Source organism: Ooceraea biroi, chromosome 4, assembly GCF_003672135.1.
Source record: "Ooceraea biroi isolate clonal line C1 chromosome 4, Obir_v5.4, whole genome shotgun sequence".
In the NCBI taxonomy this organism is placed as follows: domain Eukaryota; kingdom Metazoa; phylum Arthropoda; class Insecta; order Hymenoptera; family Formicidae; genus Ooceraea; species Ooceraea biroi.
This window is the reverse complement of record NC_039509.1, coordinates 9,019,820-9,044,921: the sequence shown is the minus strand read 5'-3', so window position 1 is coordinate 9,044,921 and position 25,102 is coordinate 9,019,820. Positions and strand designations below refer to the sequence as shown.

The 25,102-nt window shown below is 35.6% G+C and overlaps 1 protein-coding gene across 7 annotated transcripts; it reads right to left on the bottom strand.

Moving 5' to 3' along the window:
* Positions 1–151: 151 nt before the first annotated feature.
* On the bottom strand, positions 152–25,102 carry LOC105283093 (odorant receptor 85f). Of its 7 annotated transcripts, XM_026969038.1 has the most exons (7): positions 24,031–25,089; positions 23,495–23,897; positions 23,110–23,416; positions 22,920–23,019; positions 845–952; positions 605–760; positions 152–518 (listed from the first exon to the last, which is right to left on the bottom strand). In XM_026969038.1, exons 2-7 carry the CDS (start codon positions 23,883–23,885, stop codon positions 468–470), a joined length of 1,113 nt encoding a protein of 370 aa, XP_026824839.1. In that variant the 5' UTR covers positions 23,886–23,897; positions 24,031–25,089; the 3' UTR covers positions 152–467. The 7 variants fall into 7 exon arrangements, 6 of the variants coding, with proteins under 6 accessions (XP_026824839.1, XP_026824838.1, XP_026824840.1 ...); XM_026969037.1 differs by having other exon boundaries at positions 23,110–23,897; XM_026969039.1 differs by lacking the exon at positions 152–518 and having other exon boundaries at positions 654–760; positions 838–971; positions 23,110–23,897; positions 24,031–25,102.

Here is a 25,102-nt window from a genome sequence, read left to right as displayed (position 1 = left end):
TTCTTTATTTGAAAGGGGGGGAGTTTAACTCGAAAACCACCCCTCAGGATCCGCCAGTGATACTAGTAATTTACATACAATTTGATGTCTTGAGTAGAAAATATCAGGAGTGGTGAGCTTTTGGGAATCTCGTAAATTATAAGAGCTCGTGTGCGAATGAAGTGAACAAAACTATTTATTTAGTCGATACCACAATTGAGAAAACTTTTCCAACGTATAACGATTTTAATCGAACAAAACAAAAGAAACTTTCTTTTATTCTGCGCATACGCTAACGCTCAAATACAAGAATATCAACTAGCATGCGCACGTAAGATGTATCACACATGTATCAAAACTATCACCCTCTTTACATTCTTATACTTTGCGTGAAGTGCGCCAAGCTTCAAACTCGGTTTCGGATTCAATATGATGCATATGCTAAATCTATCATTAAGCAGTTTATCATATAGCAGCTTTGTCATATTTTAATTAGTTCTTAACAACAGTAGCGCGATTGAATACGATTGATTCAAGATCTAAGGCATTATTAAGAAATTTCGATCAAATTATAAATACTTTAAGATGCAAATGCAATATTAAATATGTGAATATAAAAACTCACCGTCATAAACGAGGACAGAGACATATTGTATCTTTCGAACATTGCAATTTTCGGTTCTATATTATTAGCCATTATTATAAATATCAACATGCGTTTTATGGGTACACTAAATCGATACCATCCCTCGTGAAATGCTTGATCCGTCAATTCAGTACTCTAAATATTATAGAACAATAATACGTAATTTTCATTTCATGTATAGAAAACTACATGTGTAGAAAGCTATGCATTACAGTTTACCGCATCCAACAATTGTTGCATACAAGAACAAACAATGTAGAGCTGTATTATTCCGCCCATTGCGTACGTAATGAAAATAAATCCTTCGAACGCACCGATATGCGGTATCTAAAGTTTCACAAAGATACTTTGGCACTATATTGTTAATTGTATTAATACAAGCAAAACTATAATAGTATTGATAAAGGACTTGGTTAGATAGCGTACATGTGTATGGTTGTGTAAGCGTGGCGTACTATAATTAAGTTACATTAAGATTGGTTTGCGATAAGATTTGGTTGTGAATAGGTAAGAACCCAGACAGCACACAGATATCCGAAAGACATCCATAAGATGTCCTTCAAAGATATTGAGGATATCTACAGACCATCTGTTTTACATTCTTTGGACATTCTAGGGACGTCCATGGTATATCTGTTTATGAAATTGGTGTACATGCTTTAATTCTTAAATATGTTCATAGGAAATCCGATGGACGTTCTGTGAACGTGATAAAGGGAGACATCCGGAATTATTAAAAGGATGAATCCACTCTCTAAATTTCTTGGAGTGGAATCTCCCTCTTTTGGAATGATATTTCACTCCAAGCAATAATGAAAACTGCCAGTAAAATCGTTTTGTAAATGTCGCTTGAACTAATATCAGTGATGGGGCGCCGGAATCAGGAAGGGAAACCGCTGTGCACGGCGTCGACTATTTCAGCATCGGCGTTCAAAAGAAGAGAAGAAGAACAGAGTGCTGAATCGATTTTCCGGATGGTTATTTGTAGGGTGATAACGCAAATGTTTCTTGCGAGAACATCACGCCTGGCCTGGCCATCCATCGGTCGCTTGGTGAATCAGAGGCGGGAAACGGGAAGACGATTTCACTCCAAGTTAGAATGAAGAATAGCATATGGATATACAAACATGTCCATTTTGGGATAGTCCTACAATGTTCACAAATGTATAGCCTATGGATATCTGTATAAGGTTCATGGATATCCCGACAAGAAATGGACACAAAACGGATGTCCATAGGATATCCTGTGCTGTCTGAGAAGTAGTATAAGATAAAGGTCTGGAACACAGAGAAATAAGGAGGTAAGTGGAGTTAGAATGCTATAGCGATTAGTGGGTGATACGTAGGAGGTCCGGATTTAAGGTTAGGTCTAGTAACGAGGCGAGAAATGGATAAACATAAGAAGGATAAGATTGGAAGGAAGGGTGATCAAGATGAGAAAAGAGGTAGGTGGGATAGTGATAAAGATAAGGGAGATAAAATTTCTAAAAAGGCCACCTTTAAAGACTCAAAGGAAGAGGAGGATAGAAAATAGAAAGAGGTTATGGTGGGTAATGAAGAGTAGGAATGGAGACATGGAAAGCGGATATCAAGGTGGAGTTGGGAAATATGAAGAAAGTTTGGATAGATAGGATTGAGGAGCTGGAGAAAAGGATCGAAGATGTGGAAAAAGAGTTAATAGTGTGGAGAAAGATACGGGGAAGAAGAGAAGGGGAAGTAGAGAATGTAGAGGGATTTAAGAGAGATAGTGAGAAAAGTTTTAGCGAGGTAGGAGGAAGAAGCAGTTGATACAATACAATGAACAGTAGAGGAGGATCATGTGGAAGCTTGGATAGCTACAGTGAAGGATTTAGTGATAGAGAAATAAGTAGGATAAAGAAAATTTTGAAAATTAAAGAGAAAGAAGACAGGAGAAATAATATAGTTATAAAAGATATGATAATGGAAGGAGAGGTCACAAAGGAAAGGATAGAGAATCTACTAAGAGGAGACGGCTACAGAGGACAACGGAGTTGTTCGATGCCCTTTGGTAGGATGGTAGTCTGATATGTCCTTTTCCTAAATCCAAGTCCGCAGCTTCCAACTTGGCCTTATTTTCAAGAAAATCCCGTTTAAAGTCTGTCGTGTAACTTATATGTATATCGGCAATCGTAGACGTATCATCACAACAGCGAGCAGCCGAGCAGACAACGTCCTAACGTACGGGAGTACCGAGCGGTTAGCCATACCCCTCGGTCACATTGTGAGAGCGAGCACAGTTTCGAAGTTTTTTTCGAAGTTTTGTACACAGATTCTCAACCAGGGCTCCTGCGCCTCGATTGAGGTACATCTTCGCCCTTCAAAACCGTGCAGGTGATAACAAAAAAAGAGCGAATTAAAAGAATGTCGGCGAGGAAGGAAGACCTAACCTCAAACATAACCTCGGCCATCGCGGCCGATGAAACATTACAAGATGTTTCGACTGCAATAAAATCTAAAATCCAGTCACAAGTGAACAAAAACCTCAAAAAACAATGGCGAAACGTTAAACCAAACCTCAACGCGGCTAGACGTAAAACTACGTATACTAGCAACCCAGAAAATACGCAGCCAAGTAGCCCGGAACAATAAGAGGCAAATTTCATATGCCCATCCGACAACATTTCCACAGTAAGGAAGGAAATGGAACCAGGAACGAGTAAGGGAGCGCAATTTACACCCTCTCCCTCTTCTCAGAATTATGAGACACACATTCCTTTGGTAAGCACGAAGAATAGATTTGATCCTCTGAACCTCATATCTTCGGAGTCTGTTAATGATATGGATACAGAGGATGAGACCAACCTCTCCTTTATCAATTCATTAAAACAGAAGAATAATAACCGAAAAGTACAACATACAGAGAATACACAACAAACAAGTCACACCACTAACAGCAATCAGTCACACGCGGAACACATGCAATCAAAGAGAAGTTTCAAAGGACGGCCGCCGCCCATTCATATATTTTTTCAAGAACCTAAAGATACCTGGAGACTTACCAAAGAAATCACAGGAGATCACAGATTTCATATCAAAAGAATTAACGAAACTAAACATGTGTTATTACTTGAGGATATTCATAATTTCCACAAAGTTAAAAAGGCCCTGATGGAAGCAAACACAAACTTTTATTCTTTTACCCCAAAAGAAGAAAAAATATATACGTATTTACTCAAAGGCATCGATCCATCCTTCGAACTGCAAGAAGTTTTAGAAGAGCTAAAAAGTAAAAATATGGAGAATTTAGACGTCATTAAAATATCAAGATTTACCACAAAAAAGTCACTGGCAGACAACAGGATATTACCATGTATGCTGATACAACTCTCGCCACACAGTATACCGAATCAACTTTATAAAATCAAGACGATTTGCAACCAAGTTATTCGATGGGAAAAACTGAGAAGAAGAGACGTCATCCAATGTAGACGTTGCCAGAGGATCAGTCATTCAGCAGCAAATTGTAACCTGAAGTTTAGATGCGTTAAATGTAAAGGTAACCATAATCCAGGAGAATGCGATATAAAAACAGATAATGTGAATGAGTTATTTTGCGTTAACTGTAATAAAGAAGGTCACCCGGCATCGTATAGAGGCTGTCCTAGAATTTTGGAGTTAAAAAATCAGCTAGAACAGAAAATCTCATTGAATAAAAGTAATAGAAAGAAAAAAATTAGAGAGCATAAATAATTATATTAATTCAAACATTTCATTTGCAGATAAAGTTAAATCTCAAAATAACCCATTTACTAAGACGTCAACAGCGCAAAATAGTTCAAAGCATAATACAATCCAGAAGAATAACAGTAATGACAATTTTATGAATATGTTCGCACAATATGATCAACGATTAAATAACTTGGAAAAAGTAATAGATCAAATCATGGTGCGCTTAGACAAAATAACATCTTGCTTAGAAAAAGCATTTAACTCTAATAAGACAGAATCATGGATATAAAGGCCAAAGAAAATCCGAGCTTTAAAATAATCGCTTTGAATATAAACTCGTTAATTAGTAATTACAAAAGAATTCAACTTTTGGAGATGCTCAATAGGAAGAAACCGGATTTAACGTTATTAAATGAAACTAAACTTAATTATAAACATACATTATTTTTTAAGGATTATAATATTATTCGGGACGACAGACTTGAAAAAAAAAGGAGGCGGAACGGCCATTATTATTAAAAAGGACTTTAATTTTTTGCGGGTTACCCGCGATTTTTCTTCAACGTGTTTAGAGAAATCAATTATTTTAATCCCGCTTAAAAATAATAAAAAGTTATATATTATTTCAGTATATGCCAGGAAGGGACGTCAATCTGATTTTTTGGCAGAATTAACCGAGTTATTTACGAAACTAAATTTAGATAACCCCTTAAATTATTATATTATTGCAGGAGATTTCAATGCAAACCATACGGATTGGAAAAATACCTCCATTAATGAGAGAGGAACAGCTTTGAAAAACTGGGTGGATGATAACGTGATCCAATTCAAGTTAAAAGTATACGGTTCAGTCATCCCATCATATCCTCGTGGCAATTCTTTCATCGATTTGGTATTAATTGATGCAAGAATTAGTATTTTATTTCAGTCAGAACATCAAGAGCTTGCCTCTTTTGCTTTTGATAGCGACCATAGGGCTCTCCTTTTCCAAGTTAGATTAAATAACGATGAAATAAACTTAAGAGATCAAAACATAGTTAATAATTTTAATTTCAATAAGGCTAATTGGAAAAAGTTTCAAAAAACATTAAATAATCACAAATTAGATATTTCTAATAATAGAAATTTATCAATCACTGAGATTGAGACGATGTGACGCAGCTATCGCTACGCCACGACCGTCGTACACGGCCCCACCGAGCGCCACTGCCCCACCGAGCACCGCGACCCCCGGACCACGGGTCTGGGGGTATATAAGCGCGATCCGCGAGACCACCGACCACCATTCCTCGGCCAGAGCTCTCTAACTCTGGCCTTCCTAAGCCTGCACGTTGAGCAGCCGATCCGCATAAGCCTGCACGTTGAGCAGCCACTCCGCCTAAGTCTGCACGCTGAACAGCATTCCTAAGCCTACGTGTTGAGCAGCACTCCGTCCGAGCCTGCATGTTGAGCAGCGCCTCCGCCTAAGTCTGCAGGTTGAGCAGCCCGCCCCGCCTAAGCCTGCATGGTGAGCAGCAACCCGACCGCCTAGCCGCGACTCCGCATTATACGCCGATTCCGCACCTCCGCATTCCGCGACTCCGCGTTGTATCCGAATTACTCGCCGATTCCGCGACTCCGAATTGTACGCCGATTCCGCAACTCCGCATTCCGCGACTCCGCGACAACCTCCGACCCCGTAGCGTTAAGACCGCGTAGACGTAAGTAAGAGTATGCAATAAAGGATAGTATTCTGTTATATCCACACCTCCGGACTTATCAATCAACTACCTCCCTGTCGCCACAGTTCGCCGACCCTTGGACACTCGCGAGCTGTCCGCTCACTCGTGATACGTTACAACATTTTTAATTGAACTTACATCGCAAATTAAGAAGGCAATGGATATTTCCATTCCAAGATTTAAATCACAAAACTCTACGGATAAATATTATAATAATAAAATCCATAATTTAAAAAAATATAAGAATTTTGTTCGTAAGTATTATAATCATTTACGCAGAACACAACGTGGTTACAGCGATGAATTTTATTTTGTTAAGTTTCTATTGGACAAGGTATCAAAGGCTCTAAAACTAGAGATATCAAGATTAGTAAATGATTATTGGACAAACAGAATAAGTAACATATCTCATGGAAACTCTAAGCGCATGTTTCCAGAAATCAATAAGATATTTCGGAGCAAAAAACAAGGTGACCTCCCTCCTTTAAAGATTCCAAATGACAAGAATGATTTATTCATTAAAGCAGATATAGACATAACTAATCTCCCAAATGATTCTGCAGGTAACGTAGTAATTTCGGATGAATTTCAGAAATTAAATATTTTAGGCGCGCATTTTTCTTTAAGTAATATACAAAACAATTCTTACGGTAAGCCGCAATTAAATCAAATAATTAAACGCGATACGGAGGAAATTAAAAATATGGCAACACAAGACGTTTTGAATAAGGTCACTATTTGTGAGTTTCATGATAGAAACCTTACGGACGCTCCAAACGTACCGAATTTAATACCTTTATATTTTACAAATACGAAATCTCTGGCAATAAAAATTAGAAAATTAAATAATCAAAAATCGGCCGGTAAAGATGAAATTCCGAATATTGTATTAAAACAAATTCCCATGAAAATAATCAGGGATTATGCAATTATTTTTAATAATATGCTAAATTATTCTTATTTCCCTAGGATCTGGAAAGAAGCAAAAGTAATTCCAATTTTAAAAAAGAATAAAGACAGTGCTTTAACAGCTAGCTACAGACCCATCAGTCTGTTACCAAATATAAGTAAAGTCTATGAAAAAGTAATTAACGATGCTTTATCCGCTTTTTGCATAGACCACGGAATTATACCTGAAAATCAATACGGTTTCCGTCCTCGTCACTCTACCATTCATGCAATAAACAAGTTAGTGTCAGATATTCAATGGGCACTCCACAAAAACAACTGCTTAGGAGCCTGTCTTATAGATCTCGAAAAAGCCTTCGACACGGTATGGCTCGAAGGTTTAATATTTAAATTAAAGAGAAAAACTTTTCCAAGTTATTTAATTAAATTAATTTGGAACATGATTTCGGATAGATCCTTTGTCATAGATGTTAAGGGTACGCGATCTAATAGGATTTTCACCTTAGACAACGGTTTACAACAAGGCACCATTACCGCCCCATTTTTTAAAAATATATATACGTCTGATATTCTCAAGTTATTTGGGCCGCAAAATACCAATTGCTCTTTATTGGCTTACGCGGACGACATGATTGTTTATACACATCATCGAAAACCAACTGTAGTACAAAATCTTTTACAATCAGCTATTAATAAAATTTTTGATTATTATCATACTTGGAAATTTTAAGTAAACATAGATAAATGTGAGACAATTTTATTTCGTCCATCTTTAAAAAATGCTAATAATTATATTACTCGACAATATAAGAATTTTTATTTAACAGCCAATGGACCAGAGAGTCAGATAATAAAGCACAATAAGGAAGTAAAGTACTTAGGCGTTATACTTGACGAAAGATTATTATTTAATATCCATGTAGAAACGCAAAAGGCGAAGAAAGTAGTCATAAGTCTTGGAAGATTATTTTATTCTAATGTTCTTAATAGTAAAGTTAAGTTAATCTGTTATCAATTGTTAATCCGTCCCATCATAGCGTACGGTTGTCAGATTTGGTATAATATCAGCGCATCACAAATGGAAAAGATACGAATTTTTGAACGTAAATGTCTCTGAGCTTGTCTCGGGATATATAGATCACAAAGTTCTAATTTTCAGAAATACATTAGAAATAAGATCATTTACGATTTGGCTGATATTTCCAGATTCGATAACTTTATTATTACATTAATTAGGGATTATTTCGTAGAATCTGCAACTATTAGAGAAATTAGTCTCATTTTTCCAATCTCTTATCCCAACATAGAATATATTGTAAATACGCTGGCATCTGGCCACATCCCACCAGAGACTTTTATTTATTTAGATTCCAGGGGATTGATTCAAGACAAATATAATATACCAATTTTTTATCATTTTTCTAGACATAAAAATAAAGAAACGAATCAATCTTCCTATTAATATAGATAGCAAAAACAACCTGGATGTGTTCAGATACAATATGGATATTCCAGAAAGAGACTGTTTAGATACATATTTTCAAAATATAGATAAATATTGGTGGAACATACGCCTGCGCAATATCCCATTTAATACGGGATAACAATAATTCTATAAGATTTTGATTACATTTATCGCGTTGATGTATATATTTATTTAATGTTAGTTTAGTTCGTATGCGTTAAATTTCTTTTTGTTTTGTTAATTAATCATTAAGCTTAGATTCTTAGGTTCATCACAAGTTTGTTATATGTATATAGTTTATTTATTGTTTTCCTAAATTTCACGATAAAAAGTACGCTAGTTTTTTCATTCAGGATCCTTTTTCTAGCAATATATCAAGAGACACGGTAGTGTCTCGCGCCAAGTATACGCGCAGCGAGACCGCACCGTGACTCTTTTACGCGAAGCGACGCTTTCGCAGACACTCAGATTATTAGATCTCAATAACCGCTGAACGGATCAACTTCTAAGTAGGCTCAATGGATAGCTTGGGGTCGAATTATATAATAAAAGTGTTTTTATTTTTCTTGTACATGCCCTACGAGCGGAGATATGGCGATGCAATCTGAAAAAGTCTGAAATTGGAAAATTTCATTTAAGAAACGTCGTCATCGTCGTCAAATGTACAGTCCGTTCTTTTTCGTCGAGATGGCAGCAGCTCCGTTTATACCGACCGGCGGAGATGCTGTTGGTATATCCGTGTGACTCACATATAACAATCATGTAGAGGCTCTATATTAGAAAACTCTAACTTATCGACCCGACCGTCATAAGTTACACGGATATACGGACAGCATCTCCGCCGGTCGGTGTACGACAAGTGTACGACGCGATGTAGTGCAAGAAGTTGGAGTGAGAAAAGATATATTTGCGAGAGAACGAGTGAGTGAGTGAGTGAGTGAGCGAGAGGGCGAGTGAGTGAGAGGGCGAGAGAGAGAGAGAGTGAATGAGAGAGCGAAAGAGGTAGTGAATGAGAGAGCGAGTGAGTGAGAGAGCGAGAAGGCGAGAGAGCGAGTGAATGAGAGAGCGAGAGGGCGAGAGAGCGACTGATATAATGTCTATGGCCGGTATTCATAGTCGGACCTTATATTTAAGACCGTCTTAAGCTTATCTGCAGATGCTGTATAGATCATTTCATTGGCTACGCAGTATCTGAAGATACACTTAAGACGGTCTTAAATATAAGATCCGATTATGAATACCGGCCTATGCGTGCAGCGCATAGTGATCCGAGAGCGAGACATCAGTGCCATCAGTGGGTCTCGAACCCTCGTCTCGTGAGAGTTACGTATTGTAATCCGGTAAGTATATTCAGTTTAGCGGCCTCATTAAGCTCTTTCGAGACAATTTACACGAAACGAAAGAATCTGGTAGAAAAAAGCGTCGCTCTGCCCCGCAAAGCGGGATATTAATCGTTAAAGTTGATCACTTTTCAGGTTAGGAAATCTGTCAAATACATTACTAAATATAATGACAGGTTTCCTACTTAAAAAGTGGTCTACTTTAATGAGTGATATCTTGCTTCGCGGGGCAAATCGACGCTTTTTTTTGCCTAATTCTTTCGTTTCGCGCAAACCGTCTCGAAAGAGCTTAATGAGGCCGCTAAGGAATACTTACTGGATTACAATATGTAACTCAACTTTCTTTTCAGATCGGGAGTATCTCTTATGTCCATAATAATTGTATACACTAATTTGTGAAAAAGCGCGATTAGACAGTTTTATACGTCTTTGAAGCTGGCATAACGTTCTACGAATATCGACAAAATATTAAAAGTTCTAATAGCACTTTTCATAGTTCTACAGTTCTTGATAACAGTTCTTGATAAAAATTAAAAAGAGTTCCGCATTCCTTCTATTGAAAAATCAAAATTGAAAAAATGTCGTGCTAACCTCGCGAATCTAGCACGACACTCTCCCCTCTAAAGTACTAAAACGCGTGAAAAATTATTCTTTTGACTATAGTTCCCGATAGTTCTAATCGAGATTCATACATATATACAATTTCAGATCGATATTCCACCAATTAACAATTTTTGAATAATTTGTTACATCTGCGTTCAGCACGATACTTAAGCAACACTACTCAAGTGCCACGCGCCGATTTTGATAAGCTTTGAATATGTTGTTGTCTAGGTCAAAATATGAGACACGTATTTGTTTATATGGGCCCGTATCGCTATTAAGGGGGTGAAACACCCTCTTGAAAAAAAATCGGTTTTTATATTTCTTGGCGAATACCGTGGAAACAATAAAAAATATAAAAAAAAGTTTCAAGTAAAAGTTTTATGGCTTCTAATGTACTTCATAACAGTGCAATTAGATTTTTCGAAAATGTCATATTTTTCGACATCCCTCCCCCCCTCAATTTTTCAAAAATGTTTAAATTTATCTTTCAATAAAACTTAAAGCATATTTAATGTCAAATTCGACCATATATGATAAAGTCATATTCTGAAAACGCATTTTTCAAAAAAAAGCTAAAAGTACCTCTATATCGCTATATACGCGCCCCACCTGTATTTGCGTTTTTAATACGTTAGTTACTTTTGGCGAGTTTTTTCACAATCTCACACAGATAACAATGAAGTCGGGAGATTACTTTTAATAAACTTTTAAAAATATTGAAAATTTTTTAAAAAATTTAAAAATATTGAAAAAGTTTTTAAACAATTGAAAATTTCTTGCCAGTTTTACGTTGACCATTTCTGGGTCCGGCAGAGAGTGAGAACCTAACTTATTTTGTTTATTAAAAGTAATCTCCCGACTTCATTGTTAACTCTGTGAGATTGTGAAAAAACTCGCCAAAAGTAACTAGCGTATTAAAAACGCAAATACAGGTGGGGCGCGTATATAGCGATATAGAGGTACTTTTAGCTTTTTTTTGAAAAATGCGTTTTCAGAATATGACTTTATCATATATGGTCGAATTTGACATTAAATATGCTTTAAGTTTTATTGAAAGATAAATTTAAACATTTTTGAAAAATTGAGGGGGGGAGGGATGTCGAAAAATATGACATTTTCGAAAAATCTAATTGCACTGTTATGAAGTACATTAGAAGCCATAAAACTTTTACTTGAAACTTTTTTTTATATTTTTTATTGTTTCCACGGTATTCGCCAAGAAATATAAAAACCGATTTTTTTTCAAGAGGGTGTTTCACCCCCTTAATAGCGATACGGGCCCATATAAACAAATACGTGTCTCATATTTTGACCTAGACAACAACATATTCAAAGCTTATCAAAATCGGCGCGTGGCACTTGAGTAGTGTTGCTTAAGTATCGTGCTGAACGCAGATGTAACAAATTATTCAAAAATTGTTAATTGGTGGAATATCGATCTGAAATTGTATATATGTATGAATCTCGATTAGAACTATCGGGAACTATAGTCAAAAGAATAATTTTTCACGCGTTTTAGTACTTTAGAGGGGAGAGTGTCGTGCTAGATTCGCGAGGTTAGCACGACATTTTTTCAATTTTGATTTTTCAATAGAAGGAATGCGGAACTCTTTTTAATTTTTATCAAGAACTGTTATCAAGAACTGTAGAACTATGAAAAGTGCTATTAGAACTTTTAAAATTTTGTCGATATTTGTAGAACGTCGTGCCAGTTTCACAGACGACATTTTTATTGTGTCATTGTATTATATATAACTACAAAAATGCATGATATCTCGATAAAATTACCTTTTTCAAAAAAAAAGTAAAAAAGGGCGCCAAGTAAGCGAGTGGTATGTGCTCGAAAAAACCAATGTGGTAGTTTCTTTAATTAAAAAAAATATTAAACCAAGTAATATGTACCTTTTATATTCTCATTCAATGATCCTATTCCAATCCAAGCAATAGTAGTTCTAATTGTCTTTAAATATTATTATTTTATAGTATTTTGTAAACAATTTATGAAATCCTCAAATTGCGCCAATTGCAAAGAGGATGTATTACCTCGAAAATTAATTATTGTACAACAATTTAAAAAAAACCAAGTGGTAGTATCTTACCAATTACAAAGAGAATCTATCTATATATATAAAATCCCTATTCTGTCGTTGAATTGATCGGGTACTTCCCGACATGCTAGAAACACCAAATTTCGCATGATGATAAGGGTTCACTCCCAGGTAATGAGAAAATTCTTGAAATCTTTAATTTCGGTCCAGGGACTACCTGGCGTAGACAGGCTAATTTAGTAGTGAAAAATTACGGCAAAATGTTGCTTGGGTTTTACATGGTTTTCAAAATACAGACAATGTTTCATGTTATGCAAATGCAGCATTACAATGTCTAATTTAAGTCCCATTTAAGTCCCATTAGAAAACAATTGTTTAATTGTAATAAATTAGATGTTTTAAAAATGTTAATGCATAGATATGAAAATGGAATGTGCAATTTGAATACATATGCAGTACGGCAATATTTAGGAGAACCGTTTTCAATAAATGTAAAACGTGATGTGTTTGAGTTTCTTACAATCCTGTTCACTAAATATGATTGTATAAGACAACTGGTAGAGCATCAAGTAACTTCTACTAGTCGATGTAAATCTTGTGATTATACAAAGGAATTTACTTGTAACGATGTAGTTATTTCAATACCTATTAACAATTTGGGAAAAAAAGCTATACTCTTAATGATTTATTAAATGTTACAGTTTCACATTGGTGTGAATCTGATGGGTCATGCGAACAGTGTACAGGAAATGATATTTTGTTTAAGAACGAATTAACAGTAACGAAAGATATAGTTATTATTCGTTTAGTATTATTTTCATCTCAAGATGATAAAATGGTGAAAGCAATACGTAAATTTACTATATGTACTATTTCTACAACTAAAGTTTTAATAGCTAGACAAACGTATAAGCTTATGAATGCTATATTTCATAGTGGTTTATGTATTGAGGATGGTCATTACACGAGTATATGTAGAGAAGGAATGTCCAGTAATTGGACTGAAGCTGATGATGCACAAATTAAAAAAAGACAATGGCCTAGAGGTGCTAAAGATATTTATATATTATTCTTACAAAAACTTGATAGTACATAAAGTATATATCAGCTCCCGTATATATACAAGGATCGCTTTGCGCCCGTATATATACAAGGATACAAGGTCGCTTTGCGCCCATACAGGGTTGGTGAGAGTAAAAGAAGTGTTGCATAGTTGCAAAATTATACTGTAATAAAGTAAGTAACTAATAATTTAGTGCGAAATATCATTTTGCTGATAATAAATGTTATTAATGCCGTTAATAAAACGAAGAAAAAAAGAACTCTGCAAAAGTAATATCACAATAAAATTACCTTTTTAAAAAAAGGTACAAAAAAGGCGCCAAGTATACGTGCGCGAAGAAAAAAAAACTCTACAAAAGTAATGATATCACAACAAAATTACCTTTTTAAAAAAAGGTACAAAAAAGGCGCCAAGTATACGCGCGCGAAGAAACAAAGAACTCTACAAAAGTAATGATGTCAAACCATTGCGCCAACTATAAAAATGGGTATTTATGCAAATCAGAAAATCTATTATTTTATTATTATGTATACAACATCCTATTCCAATCCAAGCGTTGTTTTAATTCTCTTTAAATATTATTATAGTATTTTTTCACAAAAATGTATGAAACTTCAAATTGCGCCAAGTGCAGAGACAATGTATCGAAAATTAATTATTTTACTATTTAAAAAACTCAAGCGGTAGTATTCTTATCAATTAGAAAGAGAATATATGTATATATTGTTTTGAAAAATTATTGTTGTACTACTTTTAAAAAATAAAAAGTGATACATATCTTTTTATTGTCACTCTTCCTCTTCCAATCCAAGTGGTAGTAGCGTTCATTTATCACTTGGATTTTAATTTGTTTGAATTCTAATGGAAGGAATAGAAAATGTAATAGAAAAGAATAAAAGAGGTTACAGTACAAAATGTAAAAAAAATAATATTTAGTTAGTGCAAAAAACTTGGCGCTGCTAGACCGAGTAATACGAGAAATGCTTTTCTCTCTTTCATCGTTTAAGGCCCAATTTCTTCACCTCTCGATAACTTTATCCAAAAGATATCTCGTAGAATCAGTTTTCTTCACCTTTGTAATCTGACAGAATATGGTAATTTATAATAACATTCTAGACACTTTGTGTCAAAAGTGAGTAGTATGAAGAATAGCTATCCGTTAAATACGTAATCAGAGGTTTCAATAAAGAAAACAAATTTTTAGTTATCTGGAAGATAGCTATTGAGAGGTATGAAGAAACTGGGCATAATAGTAGGTGTGTATGTTCTCTCTCTTTCTCTCTCTCTCTCTCTCTCTCTCTCTCTCCATCTATCTATCTTTCATCATTAAATGTAAGCTGTTTGTCATATTTAGATTAGATTTAAGTTTTATATATAATAATATAATAAGCGCTTATGCATGCGTAAAATTTCTTGGATTTCAGTTTTATATCTGAACGAGCAGCTTGAGGTTTTATATAAAGTGCATGCGTGCGTTAAGGGGCGGTAGCGAGATCTAGCAGCGCCAAGTTTTTTGTACTAACTAAATATTATTTTGTTTACATTTTGTACTGTAACCTCTTTTATTCTTTTCTACTACGTTTTCTATTCCTTCCATTAGAATTCAAACAAATTAAAATCCAAGTGATAAATGAACGCTACTACCACTTGGATTGGAAGAGAAAGAGTGACAATAAAAAGATATGTATCACTTTTTATTTTTTAAAAGTAGTACAACATTAATTTTTCAAAACAATATATACATATATTCTCTTTCTAATTGATAAGAATATACTACCGCTTGAGTTTTTTAAATAGTAAAATAATTAATTTTCGATACATTGTCTCTGCACTTGGCGCAATTTGAAGTTTCATGCATTTTTGTGAAAAAATACTATAATAATATTTAAAGAGAATTAAAACAACGCTTGGATTGGAATAGGATGTTGTATACATAATAATAAAATAATAGATTTTCTGATTTGCATAAATACCCATTTTTATAGTTGGCGCAATGGTTTGACATCATTACTTTTGTAGAGTTCTTTGTTTCTTCGCGCGCGTATACTTGGCGCCTTTTTTGTACCTTTTTTTAAAAAGGTAATTTTGTTGTGATATAAGTTACACGACAGACTTTAAACGGGATTTTCTTGAAAATACGACCAAGTTGAAAGCTGCGGTCTTGGATTTAGGAAAAGGACATATCAAACTACCATTCTACCAAAGGGCATCGAACAACTCCGTTGTCCTCTGCAGCCGTCTCCTAAACGATAAACTATAAGTAGTGGTGAAGGTTATAAGAGCTTGGAAGAGTGGTAAGGTAATTGTGGTCACGCTTTCCGATGAAGAAGGTAAAAAAGAGGTAATGAAACATAAAAAGAAATTGAAGGAAGGAAAATTATTTATTGAAAATCTAACATGGAAGGAAAGAAAGATTCAGGAAAAAATTCATAAATAAATTAAAGAAGAGAAAACGAAGTGAAAAGAGCAGAGTGGATTTGCAAGGGTTAAAATAGATGGAAAATGTGTAAAATAGGAAGAGATTGAGCAGGATGTACGAAGGAAAGAAAAAGATGGGAGTAGAAAAAGATGGGGAAAGAAAATGATGATAAGGAAAGAAGGGGAAAAGAAAAAGATAAGGAGCAGGTTTTCGGGATGACCAAGAAGTAGAGGAGAAGGTAAAGAAAGAGAATAAAGGGCAGAGAATAACAAAGAAAGGAGACTCTTGTTTTGGAATATTGCGGGAATATAGAATAAAAATAAAAGTTGAAGATATATAAAGAAATTCGATTTTATAAGCTTATGTGAAACTTGGGTTGAAGAAAAAGGATGGAACAATTTAAAAAGGAGGTTGCCAGACATTCATGTATGGAGTTGCTGTTTTGCGCAGAGAATAAAAAAGAAAGTTAGGGTTAAGAGAGGTTTCTTAATAGGTTTAAAGAAAGGCTGGAGTGTGGAGTTTAAACATAGATACAGAAATTGTGAATGGTGTTGTTTTAAATAAGTTAAGATTTGAGGATGAGCGAGACAAGTTATCAATATATAAGTCTAAGGTAGGAAATCAGAGAGAGGAAATAATAAGGAAGGTGATGAATGAGGAAGGAGAGGAAGCGATAATTAATTATAGGAGACGACTTCAATGTTCAAATTGAAGAGGAAGGAGGTAGAGAGCAGGTGGGTTTGGAATTAGGACGAAGGAGTAAAGGTAAGATGATAGGGAATGAAGAAAGGAACTTCATAAATTTAATAGATGAAATGGGAAGATATATTTTAAATGGATCGATGCATGGAGACAAAGAAGGAGAGTTTACTTACATAGGACTGAGAGGGAATAGGGTTATAGATTATGTCATTGTAAACGAGATAGGAATGGAATTGGTAAAGAAATTTGTAGTAGAGGATAGAGTGGATTCTGATCATATGCAGTTGGTTGTAACAATAGAAGTAAGAGATAAGAAAACGAAAACGGGCAGAGATGATGAAGAACAAAGATTTGCTGGGATAAAGAGGACGAAGAGAATATAAGGAATATACGGAGATGTATTGCTGGACTGAAGGAGAGGCAGAAGAGGTACAGTCGGAGGCGAAATGGGAAATGTTAAAGGAAATTATAAATGGATCACTAATAAGGAAAGAAGTCACTGGTAAGAGAAAGGAAATCAGGGAAAAGACTGGTGGGACAAAAGCTGCGCTAGAGATAAGAGAAAGGTAAAACGGTTGCTCAGGAAATGAAAGGAAGGAAAGAAGTGCAGAGAGGAGTACTTAGAAGAAAAAAGGAGGTGGATGGAGCTTCTAAAAGAAAAACAAAAAATGAGGAAAGAGAAAGAAGAGAAGGAGCTACGGGAGCTAAGGAACGAAGTGGAGATATGGAAATTTATTAATAAGAAACGAGGAAAGGAAAAGGATTTAAGAAACAATATAGGTAAGCCGGAATGGGAGATGTATTTTAAGAAGCTACAAGATATAGAATTAATATACAAGATATAGAAGAGGATAGGAGAATTGAAGATAAAGGAATGGAGAAAGAAGAATACGGATATGAAAGGAAAGAAGAAAATAATGAAGAGGATAGCGAAGGTTGGGAAAGCGAAGTAAAAAAAGAGGATATCTGTACAGTAGTGAAGAGCTTAAAGAAAAGCAAGGCAGCTGGAGTAGACGGTATTCTAAACGAAGCATGGCTCTATGGAGGATGTACGATAAGAGAGAGTTTGGTGAACTTTATGAAATTAATCTGGAAGGAGGGAGTGATTCCGAAGGAATGGAAGACAAGCGTGATGATGCCTGTATATAAGAAAGGAGATCAAGAGAAGGTAGAGAATTACAGAGGCATCTCGCTGTTATGTTCAGGATATAAGATCTACACGGAATTACTGAGACAAAGGTTGGAAGAGGAAATAGAGAAGAAGAATTTAATTCCAGACAGTCAGGCAGGATTCAAAATAGGTAAAGGAACTATAGATAATATTTTTATCTTGAACCACATAGTGCAGAGAGAGAAAGAAGAAATGGATAGTAAGGTCTACAAATTCTTCATGAATTTAAAGGCTGCCTTTGATAGTGTCAAGAGGGATGTATTATGGAGTATACTTGAGGAACAAGGAATAAACATATAGCTGGTGAGAAGAGTGAAGAAACTTTACGAAGGCACGGAGATTATAGTCAGGACAAAGGACGGATTGACCAATGGCTTCCAGACTACGTTAGGTGTAAGACAAGGTTGCGTTTTGAGTCTTGCGCTTTTTAATCTATATATAGTGGACATAGATAGGGATATGAAAAAAGAGGAATAGGCGGGATTAGAATAGGCAAGAAAAGAATTTGGTTATTAGCGTACGCGGACGATGTTGTATTAATTACAAAAAAATAGAGACGCTTTGTTAGACGTGATGGCTACGTTAAGAGAATATCTGAGAAAGAGGCAATTGGTATTAAACGTAGAAAAATCGAAGGTGCTTGTTTTTAATAGGAAAAGAAAAGAAAAAAAGATAAATGAAAATGGGAAGGATAAGGGATAGAGGAGGTGGATACTTTTAAATACTTAGGTTTCATGTTCAATAGGTTTGAGGATTACAGAGAGCATATAAAGGAATTGAGTAAAAAAGGAAGGATAGCAGCAAATATGGAATTTGGGTGAAAGAATTTGCAAGGATGACTTCAGTAGGCGGTGGAAATTAAATATTTGGTAAGCAGTATATTGTATATCATATGTTGAAATTTGGGGATGGGAAGAGAAGAAAGAAGTGGAAAAAGTCATGATGGATTATCTCAGGTGAGTGTTTAGGCTAGATTTTTGCACGCCAAGATATCAAGAGACACGGTAGTGTCTCGCGCCAAGTATACGCGCAGCGAGACCGCACCGTGACTCTTTTACGCGAAGCGACGCTGTCGCAGACACTCAGATTATTAGATCTCAATAACCGCTGAACGAATCAACTTCTAAGTAGACTCAATGGATAGCTTGGGGTCGAATTATATAATAAAAGTGTTTTTATTTTTCTTATACGTGCCCTACAAGCGGAGATATGGCGATGCAAAGTCTGAAATTGGAAAATTTCATTTAACAAACGTCGTCATCGTCATTTGTACAGTCCGTTCTTTTTCATCGAGATGGCAGCAGCTCCGTTTATACTATGGCGTATCTTCACCAAGGCGTATTCGTACAAAATTAATCCGCGATGGAATAACTCAACATGTAAACGTATTTGAACAATAAATATTTTAATGAACCAAACGAACAATAGTATGTTATAAAAATACACCATTACAAAGCAATTAATGAAATGACTGAAGCGATAGAAGGACGGGAACCGAATGCGCATCGTGAAACCGATAAGACAAACAATTTCTAATTAACAAAATTCATTTATTATAAACAACGACCGTTGCCATGAGCTTTTAACAAGTTAAATTTGTCACGTAACGCCTGGCGATAAAACTCGCGATTATTCCGGCAGATGGCCGTCGCGACGCTCCGAACCGCTACAATACCGACCGGCGGAGATGCTGTTGGTATATGCGTGTGACTCACACATAACAATCATATGTAGATTTATTATACAATACAGGTCTCATTTTAATATTTTTACTATATAGGGTATCTCGCTCTATCTTATTTTTTTTATTATACAGGGTGTCGACTTTGGATTATAATATATAAGGTGTCCGATTTTAATTGATCAACCCGAAAAATTTGTAGTTATTATTCTAGAAAAATTTGACGCGATAAGTTAAACTTTATTTATTCCGATGATTAATTATAATATACTGGGTGTCCACTTTTTATTATAATATATCGGGTGTCCGATTATAATTGACCAAACCGAAAAACTTGTATCTCTATGTCGAGAAAAATTTGATAAAGTAAACATTATTTATTTCGATAATTAAAATATAAAAATAAAATCTGCTAAACTATATTACTTCGCTTTCCTCTTTTAATTTCCATATCACTCAATTATATTATAACTTACAGGTCTCATTTTAAAATATAGGGTATCTCACACTACCTTATTATATTATACAGGGTGTCGACTTTTGATTATAATATATAGGGTGGCCGATTTTAATTGATCAACCCGAAAAACTTGTAGTTATTATTCTAGAAAAATTTGACGCGATAAATTAAACTTTATTTATTCCGATGATTAATTATAATATACTGGGTGTCCACTTTTTATTATAATATATAGGGTGCCCTATTATAATTGACCAAACCGAAAAACTTGTATCTCTATGTCGAGAAAAATTTGATAAAGTAAACATTATTTATTTCGATAATTAAAATATAAAAATAAAATCTGCTAAACTATATTACTTCGCTTTCCTCTTTTAATTTCCATATCACTCAATTATATTATAACTTACAGGTCTCATTTTAAAATATAGGGTATCTCACACTACCTTATTATATTATACAGGGTGTCGACTTTTGACTATAATATATAGGGTGTCCGATTATAATTGACCAAATCGAAAAACTTGTATCTCTGTTTCGAAAAAAATTTGACACGATAAAGTAAACGTTATTTATTCCGATGATAAAAATGTGAAAATAACATCTGCTAAGCTATATTAATTCGCTTTCCTCTTTTACCTTCCTTATCACTCAAGTATTTCAAGAGATACGGTAGTGTCTCGCGCCAAGTATATGCGCAGCGAGACCGACCGTGTACTGTTACGCGACGCGACGTTTCAGAGACGCTTAAATTATCGGATCTCAGTAACGGCTGATCCGATCGACTTCTAAGTAGACTCAATGGATAGCTTGGGGTCGAATTATGCAATAAAAGTGTTTTCGTTTTTCTCCTACGTGCCCTACAAGCGGAGATATGGCGATGCAAAGTCTGAAATTGGCAAATTTTCGCTTAAGAAACGTCGTTATCATCGTCGTTTGTACAGTTCGTTCTTTTCAACGAAATGGCAGCAGCTAATATCGGTTTTCTCGCGTGCGCCAGAGGTGCGAGATAACATGTACGGATGTACGACGCGAGTTGCAGTTCAGTTGATGCTTCAGATGCTTCAAAGAAAAGGGATAGAAAATGTTCTGAAACACTTGAAGCTGCAACACCACGTCGACGACGACGATGACGTCATTGCACCACGTCGACGACGACGTTGCACCACGTCGACGACAACGACGACGACGTTACGCCACGTCGACGACGACAACGACAATGACGACGACGACGACGATGTTGCACCACGTCGACGACGACGTTGCACCACGTCGACAACGAAGACGACGCAGACGACGACGATGTTACACCACGTCGACAACGACGACGACAACGACAACGACGTCGTTATACCACGTCGACGACGACGACGACGACGTTGCACCACGTCGATGACGATAGAGAGTAAGAGAGCGAGAGAGCAGGAGGGCAAGAGAGCGAGTGAATGAGAGAGCGAGAGGGCGAGAGAGCGAGTGCTATGCGTGCGCTATTGTATTTTTCAATATTAATAATGTTTTCGAATAATAATATTCATCTATTATTTATTATATAATAAATACCACAAATCCTATTCTAAAAAAGGTGTTAAAGGTGTTATATTTATTTCATCGTGTTTCATCAATATACAAATTTGACAGAATTGACAGCTGCCGTTTTCACGTTCCTAAGAAATAATAAATAAAATTGTCAATATAACTGCACTGACAGCTACTATGACAATCTGACATTTGCAACACGAAGTTCAAGTCACACGAAGTTCGAGCCAAGCGAAAGAACCGATCAGCATCGCGGAAAGGAGGCCTCAACTATTCGATAAAAAAGAACTTCACGAAGTTAACACGCCTCTTTTAGAATAAAAACATGTAAGTTAATACTTTTAAAACTTGACTGACAGGACTATGGCTTTTATCTCCTCATATATTATAAAAAAGAATAACATACTTTACACTACAAAATGTGTGAAATCACAATAAAATTACCTTTTTTAAAAAAGGTACAAAAAAAGCGCCAAGTATACGCGCCTGAAGTTCTTTCATATCATAACGAGAGAACTGGGGATAGAGAAATTAAAAGTGAGGTGGGGAATAAGAGCCAAAAGATTTGAAGAAAAAATCAGAAAAAGAGAGGATAAGGACTGGATTAAAATGTACTGGATGGAGAAGAAAAGGAAAGGGTGGGCGGATCAATTTGGTAGAGAGAGGGAGCGGTATTATAATAGAAACGGCTGGGGAATTTTGGCTAATGAATTAAGTTGTAGTGAGGGAAGTAGTTTAGAAAAGGAGTTGATTAGGAGAGAAAAAGACATTCAGCTTCAGTTTAGAGGAAGAAAAAATTAGGGAGGCAAAATATAATAAGATATATAAGGAGATTCGATGGGCGGGGGTTAGTCCAAGGTATTTAAGGCAGGAAAATATAGTAAGAAAAGGTTTCGGAGCGGGAATTCGAGCGTTGGTACGAGTGAGGTGTGGGAATATGGAAGAATATAACAAATACTGGGTTGAAAGAGGAGGAAAGGAGATGTCTGATGTAGAATGGATGAAGATACTTTGGAACATTTTGTGAAGGAATGCGATAAGACAAGAGAATGATTTAATGAGTTGGGGAATAGTGTAGAGGCAAGATTGAAAAGGATCAGAGATGAAGAGTTAAGTGGAATGAAAGATAAAGTTTTACGAACATTTTGGAAGGAAAAAAAAGCTGAGGAACAGAGAAAAGAAAAAGATAAATGAAAAATCTAGGAAAGATCCAGGTATTGAGACTTGAAGCATTACAGAAGGAGGAATATAGGAGGAGGTTTAGATATGGTATGTACAATAGATAGGTACAAATTTTAGGTAGATTGTATAGTAGTTATAGCGTTATTATTGTTACCGTTAGTGTCGATGTGAATGTGAGTGGAATGCAAGGTATGAGTGAGGCTAAGGTTTTTCGTTGTAAACCAAGTCCCTACTTCTTGGTGTATCTGAAGTAGCAATAAATGTTTACTACTAATAGTATTGATAAAAAGTTGTTACTCACTGAAATCACCATGATGACGATACAGCAAAATCGGAAAACGTTATTTAAATACATTATGCTCAGATTCGAAGACAGCAATTCTCTTAGCAGGAACGTCATGCTGAAATGAAATGCACAAAAGTAATATTTTAAATACAAAACATGCAAAATTCGCTAAGCGATCACCCAGCCTGAACAACTATCAATTTACTGAAGGACCGCGTTGTGTTGCTGGCATATAATTTTAATTTTCTTCTTCGCGTACTGATTCATGTCGTAACTTTTCGCTTCGCTGGCATCATCGCAATTGTTCTGTGCCCCTTGAAATATCATTGCCAGTTTTAACGCGGTGTACTTGTACTGCGCTGTTATCAATAGTATCAGATGTGTCATGTAGCTGTCCACGCTGACTTTCTTTATGAAAATGTATACGCTGCTAGTCATCACCAAGAGACTTCCCGCTACGAAAGTTGTGATGGAAAATGGCTCCTTGGAAAAGATCACCGGCATCCGGTAATCTATGTAGAAGAAAACGTTTCTGTGAAAGACCAACGAAAATGGAACTACGGTCCACATAAAGACAGATGCCGTGCCACCTATCAGGTAGAACTTGAAGGGTGCCTTTATCGGTTTGAAGATCCCTATCACGATGTTCCTCATTATCTCATCCTTGGTGCGCAGAATATCGTTTAGGTTCTGAATCAGTTGCTGTATCAATCCCCTACGTGTCTGAATTCGCACGACTATGAAGACCACCTCGATAGTTATTGCGAGGCCGATCAAACCGTCTTTCAACGCCCGCTCCTTCGGCACTAGAATGCATCCGCGGATTAGCACGCACATTTGGACTAGCTCGAGCAACCACAGTAGAATGCTGTAAATCTTCCAGAGTACAGGAAATGACGTGTCATCGGCGGTCATCGGGAACAGATTGCCCGAAATAAAGTTTATCCAAACGTTTAGAGGATTTACATTTTGGAAGTCCATGCTCTTGCTTTTCTGTGATAGAGAACAAGAAATAGGTAAAATTTAATTAATTAATTAAATGACAAAGATGTATTCATTTCATGTAACAAGCGTTCATCCTTAATGACAAAGATCTAGAAAAAATATACAAACGTTTGCATTTTACCTCTGTTTCACATTCAAACTATCACTGTCAAGATGAATAGCTGCTCGTGAATCTTAAGCTATTTATTATTTATTCTTCTGGAATTGATACCTTTCTCGTTTTCTATTAATATATATGTACCGCAGTATGATTGATATGGGGTACAATAACCAGAGCGATGATCTTCTCAGAGAATGACAATTGCATGTGTCACCCATCCTATAATCATTGCTTGGCTATATCGCAGATTAATTAACATTAACAATAGCACGAATTTCTTGCTGTATAATAATTTATACAGTATATCCTTTGTTATACTATCGTTCGAAAGAAAGTAAAGACATCCGCAAATTGCCATCCGCGATGAAAATGGATGATCTTTTGAAATATCTTCTTTATTACATTTACCATGAAGATTACAGAGTAAGACTATAAAATCCTTTACATTTAGTGCTGAACTAGTAGTCATTATCTTATGATGTGTCATTGATCGGTGCAGAATATCAGGAACTAAGAAAGTTAGTATCTGATGATGTCTGTTCGAACCATCTCGAAAGATGAAAACATTTTACGATAAACTAGTATAATATTGGCATACTAATATTACATATTTTAGTGCATCTCACAGGATGATATTTGAAAAGTGTAAGTTATTTCTTTTTTCAAGACTATTCTAAATAAGATTTTCGTAATATATTTTATTATAATATATAGTATTTTTGTCAACCCAACTGGCAACTTTATTGTTGTTCTGTACACAACGTTTCGACCATTGGTTTTAGTCCTTATCAAGTGAATTACAGGTTGTCTTTTTCTAAAAATCATCATTAAACAATATCACATACCGCAAATGTTACAATCTTTGGAAAAGAAAAAAAAATTACAAAACCTTAATAACCACATTTACTGTCAAAAGATTATAATATCATTTGCCGCTAATGTTGCTTTCATTAAAAACTAAAATTGAAAAACCTTGATAAACACATTTACTGCCAAGATAAGACACTAATGAAATAGCACAGTGCATGAAGAGAACACGTCAGCGCATGGTGGTGATCAGCAAATAACTGGAGTCTCGGGAACAAAGCTAGAT

Coding starts and splice junctions, on each gene's coding strand:
- LOC105283093 (XM_026969037.1), bottom strand. CDS start 23,885: ATGGACTTCCAAAATGTAAATCCTCTAAACGTTTGGATAAACTTTATT. Junction 23,020..23,109: donor CAACACAACGCGGTCCTTCA/GTAAATTGATAG, acceptor ATTTCATTTCAG/CATGACGTTCCTGCTAAGAG. Junction 761..844: donor TGCAACAATTGTTGGATGCG/GTAAACTGTAAT, acceptor TATAATATTTAG/AGTACTGAATTGACGGATCA.